Source organism: Anoplopoma fimbria, chromosome 23 (assembly GCF_027596085.1).
Source record: "Anoplopoma fimbria isolate UVic2021 breed Golden Eagle Sablefish chromosome 23, Afim_UVic_2022, whole genome shotgun sequence".
Taxonomy (NCBI): domain Eukaryota; kingdom Metazoa; phylum Chordata; class Actinopteri; order Perciformes; family Anoplopomatidae; genus Anoplopoma; species Anoplopoma fimbria.
This window is the reverse complement of record NC_072471.1, coordinates 9945594-9967694: the sequence shown is the minus strand read 5'-3', so window position 1 is coordinate 9967694 and position 22101 is coordinate 9945594. Positions and strand designations below refer to the sequence as shown.

The window sequence follows — 22101 nt, the reverse complement described above, 5'->3', positions numbered from 1 at the left end:
CAGTGAGTTGTTCATGACCCTCTAGAAGAAGTGTCCCATCTGCTATGAGCTCATTACCTTGCGTCCAATGCGCATGGCAGCAGCACTGTCGTACTTCTCCTTCAGGAACTCTCCAACACGTCTGAAGTCGCCCAGCTGGAGCCAACAGGTCTTCAGACTGCAGGAACCGGAGACGCCGTGACATTTACAGGCCACGTTTGCAAGATTATAGGCCGCCTGGTGGAGTGAGAGAAAAAGACAAGATTTTTTAAATAGATGTGGTTGTGCTATCTTATCAATACAATAATAAACTCCTGTGTTTTTCCTACAATAAATTCCCACTTTATTGACTCAGTCACATTAAATGGGATATAGAACAGTAAAAAAAAAGAATATAAACACATTTTCTAATATATAAACTCTAAATATATGAGGGCCTCATGAAATTGCCTCTTAGACTGAATCCAGGCTGGTAGTTAAAACTTTTACAGTCTGAAACTTGTATGTTGTGTTGTAGATCTACTATATTTGCTGCAACGCTGCTGCCATCTATGGGTCAACATGTTGAACTGCACCGAGTTAGGCAGAATCAATGTGCTCAATACATTACATTACATTACATTACAGTCATTTAGCAGACGCAATAACACTGTCCCTGAAAAAAATCAAAGATATCAAGATGATGGATATTAACGCTCAAGTTTATATAGTTTTAATTTATGAACTCTGGAGCTTTGGGTCATTTTTTACAATTGCCAAACAACTGCCAAATTAATTAGGAGGGAAAAAAATAGATTATTGGCTAAAAGGCCAGCCACCAGAGCCACAAAGATCTATATATGTGGCAGCTGAGCACTTATCCATGCACTGCTACACTTTCTGAGGGACTTTTCTCCTAAATTAGCATAATACAGCAACAAATTTAGTCACCATTGTGCACTGAAGCAAAAACCCCCTCCTGTTAAAATGTGCAATAAAAATAGATAACCAGAAGGGAAAAAAGCAAAGCAAAGAAAAACAAAGAAAAGATTTTTGTTCCATACGTACATGCTGTTCTCTGACACGGTTGTCAGTACTACTCCACCAAACTAAAACAAACAGCTGACTGAGAATAGACCTGCTGCTACTAACCAGAGGAAATGAGGCTCTATTGTAAATCTAGTTTCCCACACAGCTTCTAGCTAAAAAGCAGTCATTTTAAAGAGGATAGTATAACATGACATATAATTAGCTTAGCTATAAAGTCAGTGAAATTTTCCCTATGATAAAGAGGTCATGGGTTAGAGCCACGCAAATCATTCTAGACAAGAGCACTAAAATATAAGTATAAAGCATAATTCTAGATGTAGATCCTGCAAAGTCTTGCCATACTTTAAAAATAAAAGTCATAATTTGACCCAATAACTGACCCTTCATCTGAGACTATATATTTTCAAAGAGACCGGATTGCTCCATTATCTTTATCTTCATCTCTTTCTTTGCAACATGAGTTTGCAAGTTTTCGGGCTTTTACACATGCTTATGCTTTGAAAACAGAACAGGAAATGCAAGATTTATGGTCGTGGCAACGTGGACTCTAGGGGGGGGCCCTTCACACCCCTGCCGCAAAATTAGGCCAGTTAAGCAGCATTCAATAAACAAGTCACATAACACACACACACACACACATACATCCCACTATGTACTATGTCACTAATCATGTACTGTGTTATGTTCCTTTTTTCCCACCATACTTGCTGAATCATTCATTTCTGATTCCGAGGTTTCCCCCTCACACAAATGAAACCCATCACTCCTCACATTGCCTGATCTCAATTACCTTCTCACCTCTGTTAACCCCTGCATCCCAAACACCCCCGACCCCCACCTCCCACCCCTGCTCCCCTCTCCTCTACTTTACTACCCAGCAGGCATAGCACTCGGCACCCTCCAATCCTGTGACTCGACCCCCGTGACCCCCATCAGAGACACACTGAGAGCAGGGGACAATGACATTTTGTAGCAAGAAGCCTGGTTTTGAGCATTTGTGGTTCATGCAATCTTCTAAAATGCTGTCACTGCAATTTAGGAAAGTATTTAGTATTTCTTTTTATTCCTCTACATGCTCACAGTTTGATGAGTTAACTGTTTTTTTAAAGTTAGAATTAGTTTCATACGTACATCGGGAGGAATTCCTCATATTTTATGACTCCTTGTTGTTTTACGAGCCCTCATGTTTCTTAAGATCCCCCACTGTGAGCTTTATTAGAGGTTCGGAACCACAGTAATAAGAAAATTAGGATAGCAACTCTTTTTATCGGGTGAACAGCATTTTCAAGAATATCAGGGAGGAATCAGTGGGAGGTTTTGAGCTACAGCCCACTACAACATCTATTTCAGTCCACTTTTAATTTTTGATTTGCAATCTAATCCGTTCTCTCTGAGTGGTCTTTTCTTTTATTACTTCTTTTTTATGTTTCTACTTTACTGCCGGTACTGTTCTTTTTGTGAATTGAGCAACATCCTTTGAATGGTACAATAGTAACAGCTCATTATTATTCCCATTATCAATATAAAAAGCTGCCAAAACCCCCAAATAATCAAATCATGCCTATACTGTGTGTGTCTGTGTGTCTGTGTGTGTCCTGCATCAAACTGAGCTATTTGGTGGGTCGTGCCTGCGGGGCGCAGTGACACTGGACCTGATGAGAACACACACACACACACACACACACACACACACACACACACACACACACACACACACACACACACACACACACACACACACACACACACACACACACACACACACACACACACACACACGCGGTCAGTCATCCGTGGTGGTGACACGGTCTCTGTGTCAGGCACAATAGGTTCTGCTCAGACAGGGTTAGGGGTGAGGAGCCGTGTGTGTGTGTGTGTTTTTGTGTGTATGTGTGTATGTGTGTGCGTGCGTGCAGTTAGTACTTGAATGGGGCAGAAATAGAGAACATAGCTCACCCTTTGTGACAGAACAAGCAATGAATGAAGAGTAAAGATAGCCAAGAAGAGGGACACATTTTTTGGGTCTGATCTTCTTGTTGTTACACTCAAAAATTCCCTTATCAATTTTAATCCTAGCTTTAGTGTTATTTTGTAACTTGTTGTTTGCTTTTTTTTTTTTACAAAGCTAGTGCTCTACTGTGGGTAATTAGAGCAACTTCAATTTAGCAACGGAAGGTAATGAACTTTGCAGCTGTAAGGAAACGGACTTCACACACAGATTGTTGCTGTGGTGATTCAAATCAGCAACTTGCAAATAACCACAGAAACAAACCAGGGATTAAAATTATTATCAGCAGTCCATCAGTCTAATATTGTCATATTATTTCTGCATGTTGTCTTTTTATTGTTCTGTGTAAGTATCTAATGCTCGTCTCTTCTCTGTTGCGCTCTCTGATTATTCTTCTATTTATTTGTTAAGGAGCTTTTTGGGGAGTTTTTCCTTATCTGAACTGTTGAATCGCATAATGTACAGATTGTAAAGCCCTTTGAGGAAAACTTGTGATTGTGATAAGGATATATGATGGCACTTTGTCAGTCGACTGCATTGCAGATAGAGACGAGAGTATTTGTTGCGGAGTGCTGCTCGTAAATGATCTTGTTAAGTCTTTGTAGATCAAAGACTTAACAAGATCATTTTTGAAAAGTGCATAAGAGCAGCAAAACAAACTCAGATGTTTCTCTAAAAAATCCCTTTAAATAGCTTGAAAGAAAAAGTAAATGTATTCGTAAATTGTCTGAATCTGCTTATACCATCAATTAATTAAAGCTACTTTGTATCCTTTTTCTACAGAGTTAAATATTCAAGCCTAAAATGACATTCCAAATAGCTGCACTATTACATAAAAAAAAAAGAATCTTTATGTTTTGTGCCTTACTTTAATAACTTGAGTTTAAGTAAGAATACCACAATGGAGATCAGTGCTTAGAATAAAACATTATTGTGCTTTTCTTTGGTTCCAAACATAGAACATTTTCTTTCTTCAAAAATAAAATATAAAATTAATAAAAGCTTGCAAATTTTCCCCACTGTGGGACTAATAAAGGATTATTTTACAAGTTAAGACTGGCCATTATTACAACGAGCAACAACGTGATCCACAGGTTAAGAGATCAATCTGAAAGTTTGTCTTCAGAGAACAGCCGGCACAAAAGTGGCCTGTTATTGTCTTTAGAACGGGAATGTACATCTAGTTGTTTTGGTCTCTATATGTGACAAGTCTGCCTCATTTGATTTGTGTGAAACGGAGACAGTGGACCTGGGTGGCTTTGTGTATGTGAGAGTGTGTGTGTGTGTGTGTGTGTGTGTGTGTGTGTGTGTGTGTGTGTGTGTGTGTGTGTGTGTCTTTGAGAGTCAGGGGAGTGTTACAGAGGTCCATCCCTCACCCTGCGTCTCTGTCTCCAGACGCTTGTACACACAAACGACCACGTTATCCGCCTTACACACAAATCAAATGAAGCTTAGCACACACACACGCACACGCACACACACACACACACACACACACACACACACACACACACACACACACACACACACACACACACACACACACACACAGCGGCACGCCCCTGTCACCTCCACAAAAGCCCCGCGGTTTGCCTTGTTCAACCAAGCAAGACAAATCCCGCTTTGGGACAAACCGGCGTGTCCACGAAAGAAAGACAGAAGGAGGGATGAGGAGGAGAAGAGAAACTGTCTTCCTCTCACTCGCTCTCCTCCTTTTCATCTCTCTCTTCTCCTCTCTTCCGTTTCAATGGACAGGCGACAATGAAAACAAGGGATCAAACAGTAGAGAGCAGGAAAAGTCAGTCAAAAGAGTGTATGTGTGTGTGTGTGTTTCAGAAAGGCTGAGGAACTGTGTGTGTGTGTGTGTGTGTGTGTGTGTGTGTGTGTGTGTGTGTGTGTGTGTGTACAAGGCTGTAGCAATAGATCTTTCCCTCTCATACACTCTCTCATAGCCCCAATGGGACCTTCAGCAGAAACACAACCTCTCCAGACCCTCACCTTTGACCCCTGATACACACACTCACACAAAAACAGGCTCAATGTCTCTCACACAAATCAAATGGAGCTGAGACGACATGCACACACACACGCACACACACACAAACACACAGCGTCTTTGTCTCGCAAACAGCTTAAACAAAGCTCCTCTAACTGAAGATAAACACATTCTCCTGATTCAACGTGTACCAGAACTGGCAAATGGACCTTTTACGAGGAAGGTGTGTACTTGTGTGTAAGTGCGTGTGTGTGTGTGTGTGTGTTTGTGCGTGAGCGTTTAGCCTACTTGAAGGTGAAAGGTTTCTTTTAGTGCTTTTCTCCCCACCTGAAAGAATGTCCACGCACCTTTAGCTCTGATATCAAGTCTAGAGCTTCTAATAGTTGCTGTACGGCAACAAGAGTGGCCCAAAAAAACTCCAGAAACCAGAACATGCTAGTTTGACAAAACATACCACATCCATCCATCCATCACTTTCTTTCATGTTTTCTTGCACAGTTTTTTGTTTCACTTCTGAACTCTTCATACAATCAATTGCATGTTATTGTCCATTGTGTTGCTGCGTTTAAATGTGTGTATTTTGACCTTGTTTGTGTTTGTGTGTTACTTCACTGGAATGTGCATTGACCTGGCGACCTAGCCAGACTCCAAGGGCGTTAGCAGTTATACCATTTGGACCCTCCCAATAAATAACTTACACACACTCACAAATACTGCCAGGTCAGGCCACCTCGACTCACGCACACATTCCTTAAAGACATTTAGATATAGGATGGGGTTAAGAAGCGTGGACACACACTTCTTCACTAAAGTTTCATCTCCAGAACTCAGAAAATATAGATTCTATCTTTTAAGACAAAAGCTAAATTCACACGTGTGTCTTGTCTCCCGTACCTGTCTCCCTGCTTCGTTATTCTGAATGTTCATCAGTGTTCGGGCGTGCTCAGTAGAACCACGTGGGTAGTTCTTCTCTCTCTCCCTGGCGTCCACAAACTCCCGGGCAAAGCGGTAGCCGTAATGCACATTGTCGCCGCAGCCACCCCACAGCCAATCGCGTGGCAGGTCACGGGGTCGAGCGGCACGGCTGCAGCCGCAGGTGGAGAGCTCGCCCTCGCGGCACGCCCGGCTGATGGCGTTGACCACTCCAGCGGCGCTGATGGCGTAAGTGAAGGCTGTTTCTCTGGAGCCTGAGAGGAGAGGAAAATAAATATTCAAATTATAGATATTTATAACTTGTAAACTTGAGTAAGTAGGTAGAGTAACACTTCAGATTAATACAGGTTTATTTTCTAGGGCTGTGGTGAATATCTGTGTTCACTGACTGGAAACATGGGTAACTGTTCAGGTTAACCCCCCAGCCCCCAACACACACACACACACACACACACACACACACACACACACACACACACACACACACACACACACACACACACACACACACACACACACACACACACACACACACAGCAAACAGCCCCACACCCTCTTCACCTAACAATAGACAATAGATGTGGTTTTAACACTGACCCCGGTCAAACTCAGCTTTAAACTCCAGATCCATAAAATATATGCAGCATTTAATTAGGTTAATCCTTGTCCCCATTTACTTGGCCTGTGGGTTTACCTGTCCTAGTTCTGGCTAGTCAACCCTAACGTTAAACCTCTTTTTGGAAACAACCCTGTCGACAGTTTGTTCTTTTGGTTATTCATAGTAAACATTTTCAGGAAAAGACATGTTGCAGAAAAATGTCCATTTTCAATATCGTGAGCACCACCAATAAAATCATCTCTATGGTATGGACACTTCAAATTGTAGACAAATAAATTGAAACTGCATGGGTACCACTACAGGAAAGATCATGTAATTTGGGTGACCTGACCCTTTAATGGGAGCCTCAGGCCAGAAACTAATTCTGATTTGTTGCACTGCAAAGTCCTACATGCAGCTAAATGGTCAATCCCCCATACTTACACATACACACTTAAAAAGTTAATGTTAAACAATAGGGATGGATTCTGAATAAATCTATTCAGTTTCAAATAAACAGACTTCTGTAACTCTTTGTAGTTTATTTGATGCATACACAAGTCCATATGAATGACTTCCGTTCACTGTAGACTAACACCATCAAACACTGAGGAATACACAGCCTGCATGGCTATTCACTGCATTAATACACAAACCATTTAGAAGGAAAAAAACGAACAAAGACCACGGCCTGACAGGTAGGAGGTTAAGTGCTCTGAAACTGAAAATTTACATGTGAACAGCCTTTTGGTATTTCTGGTTGAGGCTGCAGTGAGGTCTTATAACACAGGGTGACACTTCTCTCTTCAAATGATGTTAGATATCACAGAGAAGTTAAAGTGGCCTGATACATGATCAGGTTTTTTGGTTTCACTATGATAATCTCGTAATGTTGCAGTAGAAAACTGTATATAGTGTCACATGTACGGCCTCTATTGCATGTTTAATGCTTTAACATTCCTGTATTTGCATCTTGGTACCAGTGGGAGGTGGTTTAGACCACTCTTCAAGTTTATTGCTTCATATATTAGGCTATTTATTTATTTGCTACTTTTAGGGGGACCTCTTTTAAACAGTCATGATCAGTTGTGAGTATTATTATGCTTGTGCTATATTGGTATGCATCTTCTAAAGTAGGCCTGTAATAGGCTACAATACTTTTAAAAAATGAAATTGCTCTGTTTGTTTATTTCCCAGTAGTGTTAATACCTGAAGTGAGTGCTTGTGCTGTGGTATTTGTAGCCTATAGTATCGCTCTAGAATATATCAGGGGACGCCCACTGCCTGGAATCAACACCAGCCAGACAGACAGGCAGGTATGCATGCAGAGCTGAGGCGTGTGAGCTATTCATTCAGGTTTTTAGGGTCTCTGTCCCAGTCAGGATGCTCGTACATATTATGCAGCAGGATAATGAGAGAGAGACACCGAGAGAGAGAACGAGAGAGAGAGAGAGAGAGGTTTATGAGACTGCGGAGCCCAGACTTCAAATAGCAGGTCCGGATCTGCCGGCTCGGTGTCAGCTCATCAGCGCATTTCAAAAGAGGAGCTGCGGGACAATGGACCGACTAACACCTCCATATAAACCTGGAGATATACTGACTGTCAATACAGAGACGGCCAGAGAGGGACGGAGACAGAGAAAGAGCAGCAAACACCTCGTCTGACTGCCCGCAGCGGATTTGACACTTACTTGTTGATGAGAGGTTTCCCACATCGCCTGCTGGGAATTAAGACGCACATGAAACTGATCCAGGATCTGATGGAGGCTACTGGTGGAGATTTAAAAACTACTCTGTCTTTTTTTTTTTTTTTTTTTTTTTTTTGCTGTAGTTTTTAAGTGTCTTGATAACTAAAAGCCTTTGCGCAACTGTTTGAGTCGTCGGTTTTACTCGACTGAGGGGGGTTATCAGTTTCATTGCGCATGCGTAAAGTGGGAATGAAAAGTGGTTTAATCTGTCGAGACAAAGTTTCTTTGCTATTTTTTTTTTTCAACTGTAATAAAAAAAAAAAATTCGCTATCTGGAATGTTATGAATATTACAATGAATAGGCCTTATAACTCTTTAATTTATTTGAACAAAATAGCTATGAAAAAGTTATGAAAAACTCCACATACTCACAAGAACAATAGGACAAATCCTACAGTGTAAAAAGAGATATACAAACTAAATATCCCCTTCAATAATAATAGCCTACTTTAAATTCTGTATTGACCACTAAGATAAAAAAAATGAAATAAACATGATAAAGTTTTTTCATCATAAATCAGTATCACAGGAATATTATGACAACTGTCCCTTACTCTTAGGCTCTATGTATTACCGGTCTATCCCTTTGACCAGTAGTGTCTCTACCAACCCTCTCTACTCTGCTAGATTCAATTTCAGGCTACTGTTCAACTCATATTCCCTTCTTAAAACAATAACATACAGTGGACAGTGTGATATTATTCCAGTCTGTTAGGTGACGCCTGTTCTGCTCTGTCTGACATTCAACACCCTGATCTGCATGACCTGCCCAAACACTTGTGATAATAATCCGAATAACAGTCAAATCCATGTAAAACAATCTAGTAAAGAAAGCAGTTTAATAGATGGATTATTGTGGAAAAACATGACACTTGCTTGGTTTTTCAGCATGAACCTGTTTGGTCACCTATAACTTATTCCGTCATTGTTTATTTTAAACGTCAAAAAAGCCAACAGCACCGTACAGCTGTTGATATGTCTCGCTCTTTTGACATGTCTGTCTGTAATTTTATGGGCTTTTGTAAACTTGACAAAATCCCTATTTGAGGCAAACAATAAATCTACACACAGAATTAAAACCTCCAATCGTTCACAAATTGATTGACAGGTCTTTGAAGATTTGATAAAGACAATAACATCCACCTCTCCTTACTCTGCTCCTGACTCCATCAAACAATAAACTCACCAATCTGCATGACTCGTCCAAACACAGATGTGTTGTCCACAGTGCTGCAGTTCCACCTCCTCTGTCTGAACTGGTACTGGCACTCCTTGATGCCCGTCTTGGCTCCGTCTCCGATGTAGACCATGTGGTCCTGGTACAGCTGGCACAGCTTCCTCTGGCCCTGCAGACAGCACAGCATCGTAGGAGAGATTAGCAGGGATTAGCACATTAATGGTTTAACACGTTAGCGGTCTTCAGGGGGATATTCTCCTTTATTTGACTATTTCCTCAGAGTCAGGGTGCTGAGGAGGAAGATCTGACGTTAACCTATTTGTTGATGCTCATGTTGTAGAGCCACAGCATGCAAAACTTTTCTTTCAGAATCCATTCATCACTTAATTCAATTTATGAAAGCTCTTAGATTTTAAATGTATTAAAAAGAGGTCTTAAACAGGCAGACAGGAACTTACTTGAGAGAGACCAGACAGCTGACTGCAGAGAGGCTGTGCTCCAATGATGTACATCTCCGGCCGCTGGATCGGGGTCAGAGCTAGTGACCTGAGAGACAGACGCCATATTAGGTCTAAATTTGAACCAATAAACTCTATCGGTTACGATCAAAGATAAGTGCTAGAGACAGGATCTCTGTGACGAACAACCCCCTCTTTCTGAGAAGAGGTTGGCACTATAGAGGACAAAGTTCCAACACATGTTTATTAGTACAACTTGCCAATAAAGTGTAGATGGACTCTTCTTATGTTCATCTCTGCAACCAATCCCCCTGTGTTCCCTTTCCTTTCCTTTTAACACAAATATTTGTACCCTTATCCTACAATTTGATTCACTTTTGCTTTGAAGAAGTGATGATTTGAGCCCACACACAGATTATGACTGTTGACCCTTTCATGGCCATCTAAGGGCATAATAAATGCATTTATGAAACCATGGCATGATTTGGGCAACACGGGTGTTGTTGCTAGATTGCCGTTGGTTGGTGGAGTACACCGCTAAATGGAAAATATTAACCACCTATTCTGATTCTACATAAACTGACAGGAAGCTGAACTCCACTGACCTGCACACATCCTCCACTACATTATCACAAAGCCATCCGAACAGCATTGTTGCATAGCTGTCTTGTAAGTCAAAACAAGTGTGGCTAATTGACGGTCCTATAGGCACAGCAGCAGGCCGCCATGCAGTGCCATTTGGGGCTGAGCCAGGGTAAATATTGTGACAGAGCCCTCACATTTGTTCCATTCACTGTTAGGGTTCTACCACAAGACCGGGACATCACCCCCAAAACACACACATACTGGAGAGACACAAGAGCAAACTCTATAGTTCACATTTTTAAAAATGATTCATTTTATCAATAGCATGCAAGGAGAAAGATATGGAGGATATGAGAAAGTTAACTGTTCTGAACCAGTTTTAAGGCTTTTGTCAGTGGTTCAGATACAGATGAAGGGCTGCAACATATTAGACTTAAAAGTAAAAACGTATTGTGAAAATATGTCCAAATAGCTCTTCAACTGTTACCACTAAAAAAGAAAGAAAGAAAAAAAAAATCAATGCACCACCAGTTATCATTACTCACCACCATGAGTTGGCATCCACCACCAGCAGTTGGGAGCTGCAGGCGAGGAAGGCGGCTGCCAGCAGCAGATGTCGACCGGCACCGGTTCGCTTTCTCCGGACAGGCCTGTTGTCCATGGTCCGCCGCGTCACCGCCACACAGCCGGTGCTGGGGAAAGTGCTCTGCTGTTGAGACATGGGCAGAGAGTCAGGAGGCGTCCTGCTCGGTCCTGCTGGGTCTGGACTCGAGCCCCGTAGTGCTGGCGATGCAGTCAGTTCTTTCCAGTCCAACTCGAGTGTATCTTGTGTTTTGTCTATTTTCCTCGTAAACCACTAGTCCTCCCAGTCTCTAGGATGTAAAACTATAAAACAAAACTGCCATTGAAGATAAGATGAAAAAAGACAAGAGGAGAAAAAAAAAGGCCAGAGTTCATAATCCAAAAGGTCAGAAGCTGCTTGTTAAAAAAAAAAAAATCCAGTTTACTGCTTAAAACTCCAGTTCAAAGTCGTGCGTAAAAAAGGTTTGGTTGGGTTTTACGCACAGTGCTGGGGGACCTCTCCCTCACCCGATGTCTCTTAAAACACATAAATAAAGCAAAGCTACAATGTGAAAAGTGTGATCCCGTATTTGTCTTGAGGAAAGATTAACAAGGAGATTAAAAGGCTAATTGAGCAAGCAAAGCGACTGTTCCTTCCCTTCTTATCCCTCCACGACCACTCCACATCTCTCTCTCTCTCCCTCTACACTCCTCTTCTTCTCATCCCCACTTCACCTCAGAAACCCCCCCCATGCATTGCGCGCGCATGGGGCGTACGGTTGCATGTGCGTGCGCAGAGTTAACCCCGATGGGTATTGGACAGTCAACAGTGAATATAATGCTGAGCCAAGACTTGAAACACCTGTGATGTTGCTTTCAAAGGTTTTCAATATGAAGCTCAGTTGTGTGTTTTTTTGGACAATCACTCCCTGAGCAACTACAGAAAAAAAACTCACACTACAGCTGATTACATGTTTCTAAATAAGGCCTTCTTTATCATTTCTATCTCACCAGTTATCAGATCATTTTCCATCCAGGGATCCTCCATCCCTTCCATATACTAAAACTTAAACATTTATTTAATTGTTTATGCATACGGTCACTAAAGTGGGTAAAATGTGGTCAGGACAGTGTTTTAAAGTTGAACTATGGGGGTTGAACGTTTTGCATCGACCTCAACAAAGTTCACGTGCGTCAAATTCCTCTTATTAGCTGAAGTGAATAATTTGTTTGAATAAAAGGTGAGTGCCTCAAAATCGTCTAATCCCCTCTTTGGTCTGCGACAATAAAGGGCAACACACCACAACCCAGTTAAACCCCCACACTCACACACACACACACACACACACACACACACACACACACACACACACACACACACACACACACACACACACACACACACACACACACACACACAGACTGTCAGGAGTCCTGGAGTAAAGAAAAGGCGTGTTGAAGCGAGCTCTCCTCAATTCATATCCCGGCCAAAGACAAACTGGGCGGCGAACCTGCAGAGGAACAAACTCTTTGATCTGACCCAGTGCTTCTTAAAGGAGGGCGTCCACGTGAAACCAAAGGTGGACGCAGGGTGGATTAACCAAAAGCTGGAGAAATTGCTCTTAGAGGTTTTTTTAAAAAAAAGAATCCACTATACATATAGAAGGTTATTACTTTTAGTAAAACCATTATTCGACAATAAAGAAAGCAAAGGTCACCAAGGAGTTCACCCAATTCACAAATAACTGTTATCACTTTAGATTACTTTTAGGAATATTGCTCCTGAAAATGCTGTTTATTTATTTCGTTGTTCAATTTGATAAACACTGATAGAAATGAGTGAATAATCATCCAATTTTGAAAAAAATATATGATATATATAGAATGTCTGTTTTAACAACCTATTGCTTAACGTTTGTGTTGGGATCATCACAGTGGACAGTTTCCCATTGACAGTATGTGGATTTATTATAACAATACAGTAACAGTCAAGAGTTTGGACACACCTTCTCATTCAATGGTTTTTCTTTATTTTTATTTTTATTTTTTTCTACATTGTAGATTAATATTGAAGACATCCAAACTATGAAGGAACACATATGGAATTATGTGGTAAACAAACAAATGCTCAACAAACCAGAATATGTTTTATATTTTTAGATTCTTCAAAGTAGTTGAATGAGAAGGTGTGTCCAAACTTTTGACTGGTACTGTATATATTTCTTGACCTTTTTTTTAAATATTCTCATCAATATTCCTGTAAAGTTTGTTATTTTGGGCTTCATTGGATTTCTGAGGGCATTTCTCATTTGTGGCGACTGAGCAGCAGCAGCAGACAGTCGGATGTCCCTCTCCTCTGCATGATAATAGACCCGCAGCAATGTTAACCACCGACCCCACACCTTTCATCTCCAGGGGGATTTAAACTTCCCCTCACGCACACACACACACACACACACACACACACACACACACACACACACACACACACACACACACACACACACACACACACACACACACACACATAACCGTCTGCCTTCGATATACATCTGATTGATATTCTGGGTATCGGGTCAAAGTCAGGTTGAGCGGGTGAATAAACAATGAAACAATGACACAATGACACATACATTTAGGAAACAGAAGCGTCATTATAATATGTAACAACGCCAAAACTGGTCCAACCGATCACTCAGGAAATAACCCTGAGGCTGAACTGCTGCTTGCGACTTGTCCTGCAGCCGTTTCTGTCAAAAGAAGCTGATGCACTTTGTATACTACTCTCTTATTAGATGAGGAGATTACTGTGACAACAGCGCCCCCCTGCGGTTAAACACAGACATTGACCATCTCCCAACATAAACCCCCAGTATATTATTATATTCCTTTATTGATCCCCATGGGGGAAATTCAAGTGTTGCAGCAGCTCAACTACACAGACACAGACAATAAATACACATACTATACAACTACACAGACAATAAATACACATACTATACAACTACACAGACAATAAATACAGACAATAAATACACATACTATACAACTACACAGACACAGACAATAAATACACATACTATACAACAAAATAAAGATAGAACATATATAGAACGTATATCAGCAAATGCTTTTTTTAAGATGACTTAACAAGAACCCACTTATTGGCTTATTACTTGGAGTTTTACCCAAAGTTTCAGTATTTTGTAGTAATTAGTTTGCCATGCGGTACCTTCAGCTGCACGCAGTACAATGATGGTGGAGCAGCAGGTTAGCGTTGCTGGTACAGTTTAGAGGTACTTGTACTATGCTTTAGTATTTCCATCCTATGATAGGGCCTAGAGTTGGAACTACTTGACTAAACTACCTAACTGTGCAAATAGAAGTAGCAAAAACTAGTTCCACCTCAACCGGCTACAGTAGTAAAATGTTACGTAAGCATTATTTAATAATGTCATTTAAATAATACATCAGTCACAGGGGCCATTTGTCTGCCGAACAAGTACTTTTATTTGATACTTATGTGCATTTTACTTATGTAAAGATCCAAGTACTTCTTCCACAAATGTATCCAAACAAGAGTTCAGAAGTATAATTTACCAAGGGTCCAAAATGAGGATCGTGTGCATCACATGCAGTCTTGAAATTAAACATTGGATATTAAGAGAACAGTTTTCAAATACACCCAGCTTCACTTCAGCATACAGGGTGACTCTGTACTCTTTGGTACTAGTCTTTCTTGTATTACAGTGGTGTAACCAAATTATGTTTGACCGCCATGGTCAATGACCTGTACTGTAGCAGCTGAAATATTTTTGAAAGTCCGGGACAGAGCAGTGACTCCTGTCAGTGACAGACTAATTAGCAGACTGTAACTCACAATACAGTGCCTCCTAGTGTTACCCTACCACACAGTCTTTGTAATGCATCATAGGTGTTGACAAGAATTGCATTAGTATGTAAAAACCTACTTGGCAATAAACCTGTTTCTGACTTGAAAACTGTTGATGATTAAACAATTCCAGATTATCCCTATTTTGGTTGAAACATCCGAGAGCCAAACTGAAATAATTAGGTTCCTCCTCTTGAGAACTCAGCTAATTAAAACATGCTCATTGTCTCTGCATTCGGGAACTAAAGTGAAACAGGCCAACAGCTTATTCTGGGACATGACCCAGAGATTCAGAAATACTGGACTGGAGCAGCCACACTTTGCTTGGCGGCTGGTTTTTACTGGTAACCTGTGATGTGCCTGTTGAAACACAGGGAGGAGCAGTTCAGCTACAACACACCCAGCAGCCACATAAAGGGTGGTAAACCGAGGCGAAGAGGGAGTGAGGGCATGGAGACAAAACTTGGACCATGTGAGATAAAGACAGAAAGAGGTAGGAGGGAGAACAGAGAGGGTGAAAGAGAGAGGGAGTGTCCACGTAATGGATACACAGCGAGAGAGAGAGAGGTAGAGGGAGCGAGAGAGGACTTGTCCCCAGAGGATATGTGCAATAGCCGTGCAACAGGGAGCAATGCCTGAGAAAGTCGGCAGCTCCTCTCTGGATTAACAGCAGCCTCACTTTTTATTGCCAACAGTGCCAGACTACAGCAGGAGAACCAGCCAGCTCTCTCTCTCTCTCTCTCTCTCTCTCCTGCAGGGAAACCAGCTGCGGTCGGCTGATGAGGTCTGAGCTGATCCCCTGGAAGCTGCTCATGCCCAAATGCTAAATATCCATTTTTAGAAATGACTGCCACTTAAAAAATTGATCACCCTCTAGTTAAAAAGACAAAGAAACATCAGTGTGTAGAGAAGTTCAGGGCAAATGTATCCTCTTTGAGGTACCTGCTTTTAGTCATCGGAAACGTTTAGGCAGAAATGTATATAGTTTGTTATGATTCAGTCGCGTTAAAAAGAGGGGAAGGAAGTATTCAGAGCTTTTACTTCAACGTATGTATATGAAAATGCTCCCGCAATAAAATAAGGGCTTTTAAATAAAAAAGTTAAGTACCCATATTTCACTGTTATACTATTACACATTACATAAATGAACATTTAAGTCGAGTTTTAATGATGTAGCTGGTCAAGGTGGATACATTTTTAAAAAGATTTTTTTTACTGCTGGGTAGTTTAATATATATTATTTTATAAGCTCATGTTTTGTGCGTAAATCAGCTAAATAACTCAAATAAAAATCAAAACTTAAATGTGTCATGTAAAAAGTACTTCTGAAATATTCTGCAGTAGAAGAATCAGGAAATTGAAATACTGAAGTAAAGTATAAGTAACTCAAATTTGTACTTGAGTAAATGTACTTTCCACTACTGCTAACAAACTATAAATATCAGTGATGAAAATGTATTCATTTCACAAAACCTATACAATATAAGTCGTGATTTTCTACAACAACGAGCAACCTGAACATCTTTTTTGCATTTGACACATAAACAAGTTTCTGTCTTTTTTTTCTGCTGCCCCGGTCATGGGGTCAAAGGTCAGGCACAGCTGCAGGGCAGTGACCCTGGAGCCTGCAGGGTTTTTATGGTTTTGCTCAAGAACAGTTCAGTAGGGCAGATGTTTGTATATAGAGGGGATTCAACCACCAGTTGTAGTAAAAAAATCTAATCCATAATTGTTCCCATACTACAAACACACACAAAACACATTCTAGCTACTTAATAAAGTGTTCACAGGGTTTTTCATCCTTAAAATTGTTCTTTAGACAAGATGTAAAGATACATGCCAAGTTCTTGCAGACACATTTGTAAGAACCAAAGAACTCAAAACTACAAATGCGACCACAGTGAACCCATGGGATGATGAAACTACCTGCTCCACTTTCTATATATGATACGACTCTCTTTCTCAGTCCGTCTCTCAGTTGCTCTCATGTCTTTCTTCCTTTTGTCTCTCTTTCTTCATGTCTGTTCCCTTTCCAAAAAACACACATATGCTAGCACACACACACGTGCAGCTACAAACTGCCAAATGCAACTGGCTGCGGGGAAATTTACTGCTTACAAATTCACACACGCACACACGCACACACGCACACACACACACACACACACACACACACACACACACTAGGGGAAATGCAGTGGGACTTGGAGGCAGCTGAGAGGGGCTTTAGAGCGGCCTTGAGCTTTCTATCTGTCTCTTATTTTCAATTTTTTTAGATTTACATGTGTGGCTGCTTGTACAGTGTCTTATGGAAACCCGTCCTCTTTCTGTTTTTTTTTCTCCCTTTCCTCCCTCTGTTCATCCTCCCTTTCCTCCCACATTCTCTTGTCCCCCTCTCTCTCTCTCCTCTCTCTTTGTAAGGCTTGCTCTTCCCCTCTCCTCTTTCAGCCGCTCCATCTCTCCCCCCCAACCCGACTCTGTCCATCTCCTCCCTTCTTCCCTCCATCCATCCTTCTGTCAGCTGGCAGAAGATGAGTCATGCCTCTAGCTGGGAGGCTAAAACTCTCTCTCTCTCTCTCTCCCTCTAAATATATCTTCCCTCTACTTCTCCTTCCCAGTCTTTCTATGTCTCCTTCTCCCTCCTTCTCTCAGCCCTCTCTCACACTTCTCTCTGCTCTGTATCACCATCTGTCTCTCTGCTTTGTTCTGTCGCTCTACTATCAAGCCTCTCCTCCCTCCTCTCTCCATTTCCCACATGCTTCTCTTACTGAAAGTCAGATTCATCTGCCATTTATGTTTCTCTCCGTCCCTCTCTTTCTCCCTCGCTTTCTCCCTCTCTCCAACAGTGCATCCAGGTACCTATACAAAGCTGTTCTCACACTCCCTCGTCTCTTAACTATGATGTTTCGAACACGTAGACTCTGCTTTTACTCTACCCATTTGTAGTAAATCGTTACTTGTTACATGTCTGAATATAGTGGCTATGTATTTATGCTTTTCATATCTTGAGTATGGACATTTCTTATGTCAACATACTATAGATCTATAATGTAAATGCAAGGTATTGTGGGTGTGTTTGGAAATGACATGTTCAGATTTTCAAGGTTATTTTCATGATGCACGTTCCAAATGAAATATGCTTTTTGCTAAAAAAACTAAGCTATTTTTACACCAGTGTTACAAACTCAAACTAGATGTGAGGTTAACGAAATTTCACTGTAATCCAGAACACTTTAAATCTAATGAAAATGGAAAACAACATTCAAATTTCTGTTGAGTCACTGTATGTTTACTTACTGTTTTACTTTTGTGGAAGAGAAAAGTAGAGAAAAGTCATAAAATAGTTTTTTATCTTCTGTTTGCCAACAACTAACATAAGCCAGACAAGCTTCTGGTTATTTAATTAGTAAAAGTAAGATTGTGTTGTTTCTTCTTTAAAAAGTTTGATAGTCTCCCAATAAAAGAGCTTGGATATCTTATAAAAGAACATAGTCTGAAATGATAAATGAATGCAGGCCCAGCCATGTTTGGCACCTCAGTGAAAACGAGGCAACCGAGAGAGCTCTGGCCGCCCTCGTTTGGCACTGGATTGGAACCATGGGAGGGACAGATCCCTGACCAGGAGGCCCGAGGAGAAACCACTGAGGCTGAGCCAGATCCCCTGATCCGCCCCTGGTGCCCCGGAGCTCCACTGGTCAAACTACACTGGCCTCCTGATCCCTTTCCCGGAGAGATTAACACACACACACACACACACACACACACACACACACACACACACACACACACACACACACACACACACACACACAACACACACACACACACACACACACACACACACACACACACACACTCAAATATGTAAAGTGACAAGCATACTCACAAACACTGGCTGAATGACTCATCAATACACTAACACAGCTTTGCTCTCTGCCTCTATCACCATTACACACATACTCTCATACACTGTACTTCCAGTAAGCAAATTAATGTCAATTTCTCATCCCTGTTTATATAAAAATATTTTTTTCTCAGAACACTTAACACACACACACATACAAAAATTGGAAAACTGCACTCATACTCAATTGGTAAAGAGATACAAGTAAGGGATGAACATACACACTTAGGATGTGAATCACAGTATCTTTCATCAGAGGATGAAGCTGTGCTGGTCTGGCCTGGTTTACTACTCGTCTCTGAATTCATTCGTTTGGTCTATAAATCCCCAGGAAGCCTTGTACTGTGTCAGGTCATGCACAGATTGGTACACACAAACATGTAAAAGCATGAAGATCCTTCAATCTGGCGTTCCAGGGCTCTCACTATTTCCAAACTGTTTTAATTTTCCACTACAGGATACATCTTGACCATTCTCCCCATGTCCCCATTTGTCATGAAGTCGGTGTCTTATTTAATTCAGACACAAAACAATCCACTTTCCTTTCTGTAAGGTTAATTTATTCACATGCAGGTTGGTTATCAGCACAAAAGGTCTCCATCTCTCCATCCCAAAATCACACTTACAAATACACACAGAATATGTGTTAGTACTTTTGTCAACACAACGTAATTGCTAGAATAATTTAGTACTACATAAAGGTAATTCCTAGCAGACAGGGTTGTTTAATAGAGCAGTCAGATTCATGGTTGACTTTTTGTATCTTTCACTTTAGATGTTTCAGTTTGCGAAACAATTTTTATGTGGATGGTAATTTGGATTTGACTCAAAGCTTCTCCACAGTTTAATGGCCCTGAGTGGCAGCATGAAACTTCTGAAAACTCAAATGAAATTACTTACAAATATTTTCCATTCCATTTTCCGTAACCTGCTTATCCAGTTAAGGGTCGCAGGGGTGCTGGAGCCGATCCCAGCTGTCAATGGGCGAAGGCAGGGTACACCCTGGACAGGTCGCCAGTCTGTCACAGGGCTGACATATAGAGACAAACAACCATTCACACTCACATCCACACCTACGGGCAATTTAGAGTCTTCAATGCACCTAAGCTGCATGTCTTTGGACTGTGGGAGGAAGCCGGAGAACCCGGAGAGAACCCACGCTGACACAGGGAGAACATGCAAACTCCACACAGAAGGTTGTCTGGCCCGGGAAATGAACCCGGGCCCCTCTTGCTGTGAGGCGACAGTGCGAACCACTACACCACCGTGCAGCCCACTTACAAATATGACATCTATAAAATGCCCAGCGCCTAAATTTAGACTTTAATGTATTTTATTATTTAAATCTGGTCTGAGACTGCAGCTGGTAAGTAATATATTTGACAGCACATTGAGTCACTTGCTGTTTGCTTATGTATTTCAGTCAGGATTGTTGATATTTAGTCTAAAGGTTATTTTGATTAAGATATGTCTATGGTCTCGCACAGTTTCATCTTCATCGAAATATAGTTAGATTTTTTACTCCATCAAATGCTTGTGTGATTTAAGCCTTAAAGGTAAAAGGTATTTGTAAGTATCCAAAACAGAAGAAGTAAAGACGTCCCGACGGAAGACACAGAACTTTCTAACAAACCATTTCTGGTTGATATTGGAAAATGAAAATCTCAGCCAATATGAGATATAATATATCTCCCAAGATAAATCACAGTTACAATATAAAAGACAAGAGCCAGTTGGGGTATCGGGTTCCAGCCTAAACCTCAGTTAGTTTATGAGAAAATGAATCCCTTAAAACGCATTTCCTCTTTAAGCAGCTTTAAGGTTAACCAGAACAACTTATTCCACCCCGTCTCATAATACCACACATTTATTCTATATCTCCATTTAAGCTATATAAATGAATCATTCAAGCTTTGTCTGAATGGAAGCCCACAGTCTTAGACTTTGAAAACTCCTGGTCTAGAGTTTAAATTGAGAGTATTTCCAATACATCAGGAGAGACCACACCCTTGGTCAATTTCTGTATGTAATATTCATTGTCTTGGGTGAATCATGAGGGTGACAGGACGCCCACATAACCGAGATAAAAGTTTGATTTGTCACGGGAGAGGAGTCCATCATTCTCTCCATAAAATGTGCCCCTGCTCGGTCTCACACTTGCCTTGAGCTCCATTTAGGGATCTTGCCTTCAGCTCTGGTAATGGAAGCCCATGTGTACATCCACATCAAAAAACCTGCCTAGTGCCATTTCTGAGATTGAAAAAGAGCTGTTTACCACCTTCACGGCTCCCCGCACAAACACAGACAAACAGAGTAAAAACCAGCCAGATAAACACACACACACACAAATACACACTCACACACACACACACACACAAACAATATGCAGCCTATTCATGCCAACAGATGACAGAGCGCATTGAGAAAATGCCAAAATGCTGACTACTGAGGGGGAGAAAGCACAAGGCTGAAAAAATCTCCTATGTCAGACTGCAGAGCTGGCAGAAAAGAATAGCATAGTTGAGGACGGACACACACACACAACACACACACACACATACACCTAGGCAGCCTGTGTGATGCAAAACTGAAGCAGGGCGGCAGTGCATAACAAACACACATATGTACACACACACACGGGTAAAAACTACAGCAGGTAGAGATTTAGATGGAGAGGGATAAAAGAGAGATGAAGGAAAATCTTCTGGCGGTGATCTCTTCGTTTGTGCACGTCTGCTCTCCTCCTCTTGTTAACCTCCATCATTTCTGTTCATAATTTTAGCCACTTATCTTTTTCTCTAGTGCCTCCTCTCTTCTTTTACATCAACTAATACGTCAGCATTCATTGTCAATGTCACCTCACGACACCTCAACGTCTTATAGGTAGTGTTCATTTCAGAAGTCATATGGGGATGAAAAAAGGAGACATTGTCAAAATGTATAAATGGCCCCAAAAATCATTATGTGTGTACCTACCTTACACATGTTACAATGTCCCTACTATTACAGGTGAACTACTTAAGCTGGTCAGGTCAGTGGTAACAAGCTAGTTAGCTTAGTCACTAAACAGACAACAAGTTAGTTAACGCACCGTTTTTAAAGAGACGTATTTGTATCAGCGTATTTGTGCTCATGTCATGTTTAGTGCCTGCAAACCATGCGTCTCTTTGTGGAGCAGTTTGTGTTTCAGCAGAGCAGGATTGTATAAAGTTTGATGGTAATATGATAGCTTT

General features: G+C 41.2%; 1 protein-coding gene across 3 annotated transcripts in view; it reads right to left on the bottom strand.

Moving 5' to 3' along the window:
* The window catches only part of wnt5b (wingless-type MMTV integration site family, member 5b), a 76022-nt gene that overhangs the window by 3113 nt on the left and 50808 nt on the right, over positions 1-22101 (bottom strand). For all 3 annotated transcript variants that reach the window (XM_054625000.1, XM_054625002.1, XM_054625001.1), the window contains 5 exons: positions 11057-11220; positions 9927-10014; positions 9478-9637; positions 5907-6199; positions 58-216 (listed from right to left, as the gene is read on the bottom strand). In XM_054625000.1, coding sequence (XP_054480975.1) covers positions 58-216; positions 5907-6199; positions 9478-9637; positions 9927-10014; positions 11057-11220 — 864 coding nt within the window. The remainder of the gene's footprint in view (positions 1-57; positions 217-5906; positions 6200-9477; positions 9638-9926; positions 10015-11056; positions 11221-22101) is intronic.